General features: G+C 43.6%; 1 protein-coding gene across 2 annotated transcripts in view; it reads right to left on the minus strand.

The window, feature by feature from the left end:
- The window catches only part of rnf123 (ring finger protein 123), a 484329-nt gene that overhangs the window by 133934 nt on the left and 338378 nt on the right, over nucleotides 1–12017 (minus strand). For both annotated transcript variants that reach the window (XM_084325137.1, XM_084325136.1), the window contains exon 34: nucleotides 20–151. In XM_084325137.1, coding sequence (XP_084181263.1) covers nucleotides 20–151 — 132 coding nt within the window. The remainder of the gene's footprint in view (nucleotides 1–19; nucleotides 152–12017) is intronic.

Genomic DNA, 12017 nt, shown 5'->3' on the forward strand with positions numbered 1-12017 from the left:
GCCGAGGGGCGGGACTGACCTGAGCCAATCGTCTGAGGAGCAGCTCTGCCGAGGGGCGGGACCAGTCCAGGAAGATCTCGGGCACCAGCGTGACGGTCATCTCCAGCACGCGCAGCAGGCTGACGGACAGGTCGAAACACGTGGCACAGACCTGCAGAAGAAGAAGTTGTGGAGGATCAACCCTTTCACTGCCACACTACCAATTGGTTAACCCTTTCACTGCGACAATACAGCAGGTTAATATACTCTCCTCTCCCTCAGTTGAGGTCTTCCCCCCCCCCCCTGAGTGTTTAACCCCTCCCTTCCCCCACATGTACAGTTTATGGTGTGTGTCCCCCTCCTGACTCTAAAGGAGCCCCTCTCTCCCTCATTCTCTCTCTCACTTCCTCGTGTCAAAGCTGGTCACAGGATGAGGGCCATTCAGCCATATCTCTGACTATTTTGTATGTATTGATCACTCTGTGAGTTAATACATCGTATTAACTGGATCCATTCGACTGAGTAGGTTATTACATGTTTACCACAAAGTCAAACCTGGAACTGTTGTCTTTATCAGAGAGAGAGAGATCACCTGGTGATGAACTGTTGTCTTTATCACAGAGAGAGATCACCTGGTGATGAACTGTTGTCTTTATCACAGAGAGAGAGAGAGATCACCTGGTGATGAACTGTTGTCTTTATCACAGAGAGAGAGAGAGATCACCTGGTGATGAACTGTTGTCTTTATCACAGAGAGAGAGAGATCACCTGGTGATGAACTGTTGTCTTTATCACAGAGAGAGAGAGAGAGATCACCTGGTGATGAACTGTTGTCTTTATCACAGAGAGAGAGAGAGATCACCTGGTGATGAACTGTTGTCTTTATCACAGAGAGAGAGATCACCTGGTGATGAACTGTTGTCTTTATCACAGAGAGAGAGAGAGATCACCTGGTGATGAACTGTTGTCTTTATCACAGAGAGAGATCACCTGGTGATGAACTGTTGTCTTTATCACAGAGAGAGAGAGAGAGATCACCTGGTGATGAACTGTTGTCTTTATCACAGAGAGAGAGAGATCACCTGGTGATGAACTGTTGTCTTTATCACAGAGAGAGAGATCACCTGGTGATGAACTGTTGTCTTTATCACAGAGAGAGAGATCACCTGGTGATGAACTGTTGTCTTTATCACAGAGAGAGAGAGAGATCACCTGGTGATGAACTGTTGTCTTTATCACAGAGAGAGAAAGAGAGATCACCTGGTGATGAACTGTTGTCTTTATCACAGAGAGAGAGAGAGATCACCTGGTGATGAACTGTTGTCTTTATCACAGAGAGAGAGAGATCACCTGGTGATGAACTGTTGTCTTTATCACAGAGAGAGAGATCACCTGGTGATGAACTGTTGTCTTTATCACAGAGAGAGAGAGAGATCACCTGGTGATGAACTGTTGTCTTTATCACAGAGAGAGAGAGAGATCACCTGGTGATGAACTGTTGTCTTTATCACAGAGAGAGAGAGAGAGATCACCTGGTGATGAACTGTTGTCTTTATCACAGAGAGAGAGATCACCTGGTGATGAACTGTTGTCTTTATCACAGAGAGAGAGATCACCTGGTGATGAACTGTTGTCTTTATCACAGAGAGAGAGATCACCTGGTGATGAACTGTTGTCTTTATCACAGAGAGAGAGAGAGATCACCTGGTGATGAACTGTTGTCTTTATCACAGAGAGAGAGAGAGATCACCTGGTGATGAACTGTTGTCTTTATCACAGAGAGAGAGAGAGATCACCTGGTGATGAACTGTTGTCTTTATCACAGAGAGAGAGATCACCTGGTGATGAACTGTTGTCTTTATCACAGAGAGAGAGAGATCACCTGGTGATGAACTGTTGTCTTTATCACAGAGAGAGAGATCACCTGGTGATGAACTGTTGTCTTTATCAGAGAGAGAGAGATCACCTGGTGATGAACTGTTGTCTTTATCACAGAGAGAGAGATCACCTGGTGATGAACTGTTGTCTTTATCACAGAGAGAGAGAGAGAGATCACCTGGTGATGAACTGTTGTCTTTATCAGAGAGAGAGAGATCACCTGGTGATGAACTGTTGTCTTTATCAGAGAGAGAGAGATCACCTGGTGATGAACTGTTGTCTTTATCACAGAGAGAGAGAGATCACCTGGTGATGAACTGTTGTCTTTATCACAGAGAGAGAGAGAGATCACCTGGTGATGAACTGTTGTCTTTATCACAGAGAGAGAGAGATCACCTGGTGATGAACTGTTGTCTTTATCACAGAGAGAGAGAGAGATCACCTGGTGATGAACTGTTGTCTTTATCACAGAGAGAGAGAGAGATCACCTGGTGATGAACTGTTGTCTTTATCACAGAGAGAGAGATCACCTGGTGATGAACTGTTGTCTTTATCACAGAGAGAGAGATCACCTGGTGATGAACTGTTGTCTTTATCACAGAGAGAGAGAGATCACCTGGTGATGAACTGTTGTCTTTATCACAGAGAGAGAGAGATCACCTGGTGATGAACTGTTGTCTTTATCACAGAGAGAGAGATCACCTGGTGATGAACTGTTGTCTTTATCACAGAGAGAGAGAGAGAGATCACCTGGTGATGAACTGTTGTCTTTATCACAGAGAGAGAGAGATCACCTGGTGATGAACTGTTGTCTTTATCACAGAGAGAGATCACCTGGTGATGAACTGTTGTCTTTATCACAGAGAGAGAGATCACCTGGTGATGAACTGTTGTCTTTATCACAGAGAGAGATCACCTGGTGATGAACTGTTGTCTTTATCACAGAGAGAGAGAGAGAGATCACCTGGTGATGAACTGTTGTCTTTATCACAGAGAGAGAGAGAGAGATCACCTGGTGATGAACTGTTGTCTTTATCACAGAGAGAGAGATCACCTGGTGATGAACTGTTGTCTTTATCACAGAGAGAGAGAGAGATCACCTGGTGATGAACTGTTGTCTTTATCACAGAGAGAGAGAGAGATCACCTGGTGATGAACTGTTGTCTTTATCACAGAGAGAGAGAGAGATCACCTGGTGATGAACTGTTGTCTTTATCACAGAGAGAGAGAGATCACCTGGTGATGAACTGTTGTCTTTATCACAGAGAGAGAGATCACCTGGTGATGAACTGTTGTCTTTATCACAGAGAGAGAGATCACCTGGTGATGAACTGTTGGCTTTATCACAGAGAGAGAGATCACCTGGTGATGAACTGTTGGCTTTATCACAGAGAGAGAGAGATCACCTGGTGATGAACTGTTGTCTTTATCACAGAGAGAGAGAGAGAGATCACCTGGTGATGAACTGTTGTCTTTATCACAGAGAGAGAGATCACCTGGTGATGAACTGTTGGCTTTATCACAGAGAGAGAGAGAGATCACCTGGTGATGAACTGTTGTCTTTATCACAGAGAGAGAGAGAGATCACCTGGTGATGAACTGTTGTCTTTATCACAGAGAGAGAGATCACCTGGTGATGAACTGTTGTCTTTATCACAGAGAGAGAGAGATCACCTGGTGATGAACTGTTGTCTTTATCACAGAGAGAGAGAGAGAGATCACCTGGTGATGAACTGTTGTCTTTATCACAGAGAGAGAGAGATCACCTGGTGATGAACTGTTGTCTTTATCACAGAGAGAGAGAGATCACCTGGTGATGAACTGTTGTCTTTATCACAGAGAGAGAGAGATCACCTGGTGATGAACTGTTGTCTTTATCACAGAGAGAGAGAGAGATCACCTGGTGATGAACTGTTGTCTTTATCACAGAGAGAGAGAGATCACCTGGTGATGAACTGTTGTCTTTATCACAGAGAGAGAGAGAGATCACCTGGTGATGAACTGTTGTCTTTATCACAGAGAGAGAGAGATCACCTGGTGATGAACTGTTGTCTTTATCACAGAGAGAGAGATCACCTGGTGATGAACTGTTGTCTTTATCACACAGAGAGATCACCTGGTGATGAACTGTTGTCTTTATCACAGAGAGAGAGATCACCTGGTGATGAACTGTTGTCTTTATCACAGAGAGAGAGAGATCACCTGGTGATGAACTGTTGTCTTTATCACAGAGAGAGAGAGAGAGAGATCACCTGGTGATGAACTGTTGTCTTTATCACAGAGAGAGAGAGAGATCACCTGGTGATGAACTGTTGTCTTTATCACAGAGAGAGAGAGAGATCACCTGGTGATGAACTGTTGTCTTTATCACAGAGAGAGAGAGAGATCACCTGGTGATGAACTGTTGTCTTTATCACAGAGAGAGAGAGATCACCTGGTGATGAACTGTTGTCTTTATCACAGAGAGAGAGAGAGATCACCTGGTGATGAACTGTTGTCTTTATCACAGAGAGAGAGAGAGATCACCTGGTGATGAACTGTTGTCTTTATCACAGAGAGAGAGAGAGAGATCACCTGGTGATGAACTGTTGTCTTTATCACAGAGAGAGAGATCACCTGGTGATGAACTGTTGTCTTTATCACAGAGAGAGATCACCTGGTGATGAACTGTTGTCTTTATCAGAGAGAGAGAGAGATCACCTGGTGATGAACTGTTGTCTTTATCACAGAGAGAGAGAGAGATCACCTGGTGATGAACTGTTGTCTTTATCACAGAGAGAGAGAGATCACCTGGTGATGAACTGTTGTCTTTATCACAGAGAGAGAGAGAGAGATCACCTGGTGATGAACTGTTGTCTTTATCACAGAGAGAGAGAGAGATCACCTGGTGATGAACTGTTGTCTTTATCACAGAGAGAGAGATCACCTGGTGATGAACTGTTGTCTTTATCACAGAGAGAGATCACCTGGTGATGAACTGTTGTCTTTATCACAGAGAGAGAGAGAGATCACCTGGTGATGAACTGTTGTCTTTATCACAGAGAGAGAGAGAGAGATCACCTGGTGATGAACTGTTGTCTTTATCACAGAGAGAGAGATCACCTGGTGATGAACTGTTGTCTTTATCACAGAGAGAGAGATCACCTGGTGATGAACTGTTGTCTTTATCACAGAGAGAGAGAGAGATCACCTGGTGATGAACTGTTGTCTTTATCACAGAGAGAGAGAGAGATCACCTGGTGATGAACTGTTGTCTTTATCACAGAGAGAGATCACCTGGTGATGAACTGTTGTCTTTATCACAGAGAGGAGATCACCTGGTGATGAACTGTTGTCTTTATCACAGAGAGAGAGAGAGATCACCTGGTGATGAACTGTTGTCTTTATCACAGAGAGAGAGAGATCACCTGGTGATGAACTGTTGTCTTTATCACAGAGAGAGATCACCTGGTGATGAACTGTTGTCTTTATCACAGAGAGAAGAGATCACCTGGTGATGAACTGTTGTCTTTATCACAGAGAGAGAGAGATCACCTGGTGATGAACTGTTGTCTTTATCACAGAGAGAGAGAGAGATCACCTGGTGATGAACTGTTGTCTTTATCACAGAGAGAGAGAGAGATCACCTGGTGATGAACTGTTGTCTTTATCACAGAGAGAGAGAGAGATCACCTGGTGATGAACTGTTGTCTTTATCACAGAGAGAGAGAGAGAGATCACCTGGTGATGAACTGTTGTCTTTATCACAGAGAGAGAGATCACCTGGTGATGAACTGTTGTCTTTATCACAGAGAGAGAGAGATCACCTGGTGATGAACTGTTGTCTTTATCACAGACAGAGAGAGATCACCTGGTGATGAACTGTTGTCTTTATCACAGAGAGAGAGAGAGATCACCTGGTGATGAACTGTTGTCTTTATCACAGAGAGAGAGATCACCTGGTGATGAACTGTTGTCTTTATCACAGAGAGAGAGAGATCACCTGGTGATGAACTGTTGTCTTTATCACAGAGAGAGAGAGAGATCACCTGGTGATGAACTGTTGTCTTTATCACAGAGAGAGAGAGAGATCACCTGGTGATGAACTGTTGTCTTTATCACAGAGAGAGAGATCACCTGGTGATGAACTGTTGTCTTTATCACAGAGAGAGAGAGAGATCACCTGGTGATGAACTGTTGTCTTTATCACAGAGAGAGATCACCTGGTGATGAACTGTTGTCTTTATCACAGAGAGAGAGAGATCACCTGGTGATGAACTGTTGTCTTTATCACAGAGAGAGAGATCACCTGGTGATGAACTGTTGTCTTTATCACAGAGAGAGAGAGATCACCTGGTGATGAACTGTTGTCTTTATCACAGAGAGAGAGAGAGATCACCTGGTGATGAACTGTTGTCTTTATCACAGAGAGAGAGAGAGATCACCTGGTGATGAACTGTTGTCTTTATCACAGAGAGAGAGAGAGATCACCTGGTGATGAACTGTTGTCTTTATCACAGAGAGAGAGATCACCTGGTGATGAACTGTTGTCTTTATCACAGAGAGAGAGAGATCACCTGGTGATGAACTGTTGTCTTTATCACAGAGAGAGAGAGATCACCTGGTGATGAACTGTTGTCTTTATCACAGAGAGAGAGAGATCACCTGGTGATGAACTGTTGTCTTTATCACAGAGAGAGAGAGATCACCTGGTGATGAACTGTTGTCTTTATCACAGAGAGAGAGAGATCACCTGGTGATGAACTGTTGTCTTTATCACAGAGAGAGAGAGAGATCACCTGGTGATGAACTGTTGTCTTTATCACAGAGAGAGAGAGAGATCACCTGGTGATGAACTGTTGTCTTTATCACAGAGAGAGAGATCACCTGGTGATGAACTGTTGTCTTTATCACAGAGAGAGAGATCACCTGGTGATGAACTGTTGTCTTTATCACAGAGAGAGAGATCACCTGGTGATGAACTGTTGTCTTTATCACAGAGAGAGAGAGAGATCACCTGGTGATGAACTGTTGTCTTTATCACAGAGAGAGAGAGAGATCACCTGGTGATGAACTGTTGTCTTTATCACAGAGAGAGAGAGAGATCACCTGGTGATGAACTGTTGTCTTTATCACAGAGAGAGAGATCACCTGGTGATGAACTGTTGTCTTTATCACAGAGAGAGAGAGAGATCACCTGGTGATGAACTGTTGTCTTTATCACAGAGAGAGAGAGAGATCACCTGGTGATGAACTGTTGTCTTTATCACAGAGAGAGAGAGATCACCTGGTGATGAACTGTTGTCTTTATCACAGAGAGAGAGATCACCTGGTGATGAACTGTTGTCTTTATCACAGAGAGAGAGAGAGATCACCTGGTGATGAACTGTTGTCTTTATCACAGAGAGAGAGAGAGATCACCTGGTGATGAACTGTTGTCTTTATCACAGAGAGAGAGATCACCTGGTGATGAACTGTTGTCTTTATCAGAGAGAGAGAGATCACCTGGTGATGAACTGTTGTCTTTATCACAGAGAGAGAGAGATCACCTGGTGATGAACTGTTGTCTTTATCACAGAGAGAGAGAGATCACCTGGTGATGAACTGTTGTCTTTATCACAGAGAGAGAGAGAGATCACCTGGTGATGAACTGTTGTCTTTATCACAGAGAGAGAGATCACCTGGTGATGAACTGTTGTCTTTATCAGAGAGAGAGAGATCACCTGGTGATGAACTGTTGTCTTTATCAGAGAGAGAGAGATCACCTGGTGATGAACTGTTGTCTTTATCACAGAGAGAGAGAGAGATCACCTGGTGATGAACTGTTGTCTTTATCACAGAGAGAGAGATCACCTGGTGATGAACTGTTGTCTTTATCACAGAGAGAGAGAGAGATCACCTGGTGATGAACTGTTGTCTTTATCACAGAGAGAGAGAGAGATCACCTGGTGATGAACTGTTGTCTTTATCACAGAGAGAGAGAGAGATCACCTGGTGATGAACTGTTGTCTTTATCAGAGAGAGAGAGAGATCACCTGGTGATGAACTGTTGTCTTTATCACAGAGAGAGAGAGATCACCTGGTGATGAACTGTTGTCTTTATCACAGAGAGAGAGAGAGATCACCTGGTGATGAACTGTTGTCTTTATCACAGAGAGAGAGAGATCACCTGGTGATGAACTGTTGTCTTTATCACAGAGAGAGAGAGAGATCACCTGGTGATGAACTGTTGTCTTTATCACAGAGAGAGAGAGAGAGATCACCTGGTGATGAACTGTTGTCTTTATCACAGAGAGAGAGATCACCTGGTGATGAACTGTTGTCTTTATCACAGAGAGAGAGAGATCACCTGGTGATGAACTGTTGTCTTTATCACAGAGAGAGAGAGAGATCACCTGGTGATGAACTGTTGTCTTTATCACAGAGAGAGAGATCACCTGGTGATGAACTGTTGTCTTTATCACAGAGAGAGATCACCTGGTGATGAACTGTTGTCTTTATCACAGAGAGAGAGATCACCTGGTGATGAACTGTTGTCTTTATCACACAGAGAGAGAGAGATCACCTGGTGATGAACTGTTGTCTTTATCACAGAGAGAGATCACCTGGTGATGAACTGTTGTCTTTATCACAGAGAGAGAGATCACCTGGTGATGAACTGTTGTCTTTATCACAGAGAGAGAGATCACCTGGTGATGAACTGTTGTCTTTATCACAGAGAGAGAGAGAGATCACCTGGTGATGAACTGTTGTCTTTATCACAGAGAGAGAGATCACCTGGTGATGAACTGTTGTCTTTATCACAGAGAGAGAGATCACCTGGTGATGAACTGTTGTCTTTATCACAGAGAGAGAGAGAGATCACCTGGTGATGAACTGTTGTCTTTATCACAGAGAGAGAGAGATCACCTGGTGATGAACTGTTGTCTTTATCACAGAGAGAGAGATCACCTGGTGATGAACTGTTGTCTTTATCACAGAGAGAGAGAGAGAGATCACCTGGTGATGAACTGTTGTCTTTATCACAGAGAGAGAGAGAGATCACCTGGTGATGAACTGTTGTCTTTATCACAGAGAGAGAGAGAGATCACCTGGTGATGAACTGTTGTCTTTATCACAGAGAGAGAGAGAGATCACCTGGTGATGAACTGTTGTCTTTATCACAGAGAGAGAGAGATCACCTGGTGATGAACTGTTGTCTTTATCACAGAGAGAGAGAGAGATCACCTGGTGATGAACTGTTGTCTTTATCACAGAGAGAGAGAGAGATCACCTGGTGATGAACTGTTGTCTTTATCACAGAGAGAGAGAGATCACCTGGTGATGAACTGTTGTCTTTATCACAGAGAGAGAGAGAGATCACCTGGTGATGAACTGTTGTCTTTATCACAGAGAGAGAGAGATCACCTGGTGATGAACTGTTGTCTTTATCACAGAGAGAGAGATCACCTGGTGATGAACTGTTGTCTTTATCACAGAGAGAGAGAGAGAGATCACCTGGTGATGAACTGTTGTCTTTATCACAGAGAGAGAGATCACCTGGTGATGAACTGTTGTCTTTATCACAGAGAGAGAGATCACCTGGTGATGAACTGTTGTCTTTATCACAGAGAGAGAGATCACCTGGTGATGAACTGTTGTCTTTATCACAGAGAGAGAGAGAGATCACCTGGTGATGAACTGTTGTCTTTATCACAGAGAGAGAGAGAGATCACCTGGTGATGAACTGTTGTCTTTATCACAGAGAGAGAGAGAGATCACCTGGTGATGAACTGTTGTCTTTATCACAGAGAGAGAGATCACCTGGTGATGAACTGTTGTCTTTATCACAGAGAGAGAGAGAGATCACCTGGTGATGAACTGTTGTCTTTATCACAGAGAGAGAGAGAGATCACCTGGTGATGAACTGTTGTCTTTATCACAGAGAGAGAGAGATCACCTGGTGATGAACTGTTGTCTTTATCACAGAGAGAGAGATCACCTGGTGATGAACTGTTGTCTTTATCACAGAGAGAGAGAGAGATCACCTGGTGATGAACTGTTGTCTTTATCACAGAGAGAGAGAGATCACCTGGTGATGAACTGTTGTCTTTATCACAGAGAGAGAGAGAGATCACCTGGTGATGAACTGTTGTCTTTATCACAGAGAGAGAGATCACCTGGTGATGAACTGTTGTCTTTATCAGAGAGAGAGAGATCACCTGGTGATGAACTGTTGTCTTTATCACAGAGAGAGAGAGATCACCTGGTGATGAACTGTTGTCTTTATCACAGAGAGAGAGAGAGATCACCTGGTGATGAACTGTTGTCTTTATCACAGAGAGAGAGAGAGATCACCTGGTGATGAACTGTTGTCTTTATCACAGAGAGAGAGATCACCTGGTGATGAACTGTTGTCTTTATCAGAGAGAGAGAGATCACCTGGTGATGAACTGTTGTCTTTATCACAGAGAGAGAGATCACCTGGTGATGAACTGTTGTCTTTATCACAGAGAGAGAGAGAGATCACCTGGTGATGAACTGTTGTCTTTATCACAGAGAGAGAGATCACCTGGTGATGAACTGTTGTCTTTATCACAGAGAGAGAGAGAGATCACCTGGTGATGAACTGTTGTCTTTATCACAGAGAGAGAGAGAGATCACCTGGTGATGAACTGTTGTCTTTATCACAGAGAGAGAGAGAGATCACCTGGTGATGAACTGTTGTCTTTATCAGAGAGAGAGAGAGATCACCTGGTGATGAACTGTTGTCTTTATCACAGAGAGAGAGAGATCACCTGGTGATGAACTGTTGTCTTTATCACAGAGAGAGAGAGAGATCACCTGGTGATGAACTGTTGTCTTTATCACAGAGAGAGAGAGATCACCTGGTGATGAACTGTTGTCTTTATCACAGAGAGAGAGAGAGATCACCTGGTGATGAACTGTTGTCTTTATCACAGAGAGAGAGAGAGAGAGATCACCTGGTGATGAACTGTTGTCTTTATCACAGAGAGAGAGATCACCTGGTGATGAACTGTTGTCTTTATCACAGAGAGAGAGAGATCACCTGGTGATGAACTGTTGTCTTTATCACAGAGAGAGAGAGAGATCACCTGGTGATGAACTGTTGTCTTTATCACAGAGAGAGATCACCTGGTGATGAACTGTTGTCTTTATCACAGAGAGAGATCACCTGGTGATGAACTGTTGTCTTTATCACAGAGAGAGAGATCACCTGGTGATGAACTGTTGTCTTTATCACACAGAGAGAGAGAGATCACCTGGTGATGAACTGTTGTCTTTATCACAGAGAGAGATCACCTGGTGATGAACTGTTGTCTTTATCACAGAGAGAGAGATCACCTGGTGATGAACTGTTGTCTTTATCACAGAGAGAGAGATCACCTGGTGATGAACTGTTGTCTTTATCACAGAGAGAGAGAGAGATCACCTGGTGATGAACTGTTGTCTTTATCACAGAGAGAGAGATCACCTGGTGATGAACTGTTGTCTTTATCACACAGAGAGAGATCACCTGGTGATGAACTGTTGTCTTTATCACAGAGAGAGAGAGAGATCACCTGGTGATGAACTGTTGTCTTTATCACAGAGAGAGAGAGATCACCTGGTGATGAACTGTTGTCTTTATCACAGAGAGAGAGATCACCTGGTGATGAACTGTTGTCTTTATCACAGAGAGAGAGAGAGAGATCACCTGGTGATGAACTGTTGTCTTTATCACAGAGAGAGAGAGAGATCACCTGGTGATGAACTGTTGTCTTTATCACAGAGAGAGAGAGAGATCACCTGGTGATGAACTGTTGTCTTTATCACAGAGAGAGAGATCACCTGGTGATGAACTGTTGTCTTTATCACAGAGAGAGAGAGAGATCACCTGGTGATGAACTGTTGTCTTTATCACAGAGAGAGAGAGAGATCACCTGGTGATGAACTGTTGTCTTTATCACAGAGAGAGAGAGATCACCTGGTGATGAACTGTTGTCTTTATCACAGAGAGAGAGAGATCACCTGGTGATGAACTGTTGTCTTTATCACAGAGAGAGAGAGATCACCTGGTGATGAACTGTTGTCTTTATCACAGAGAGAGAGATCACCTGGTGATGAACTGTTGTCTTTATCACAGAGAGAGAGAGAGATCACCTGGTGATGAACTGTTGTCTTTATCACAGAGAGAGAGA

This window comes from Notolepis coatsorum (genome assembly GCF_963971535.1).
Source record: "Notolepis coatsorum genome assembly, chromosome: 11".
NCBI classification, from domain to species: Eukaryota; Metazoa; Chordata; class Actinopteri; order Aulopiformes; family Paralepididae; genus Notolepis; species Notolepis coatsorum.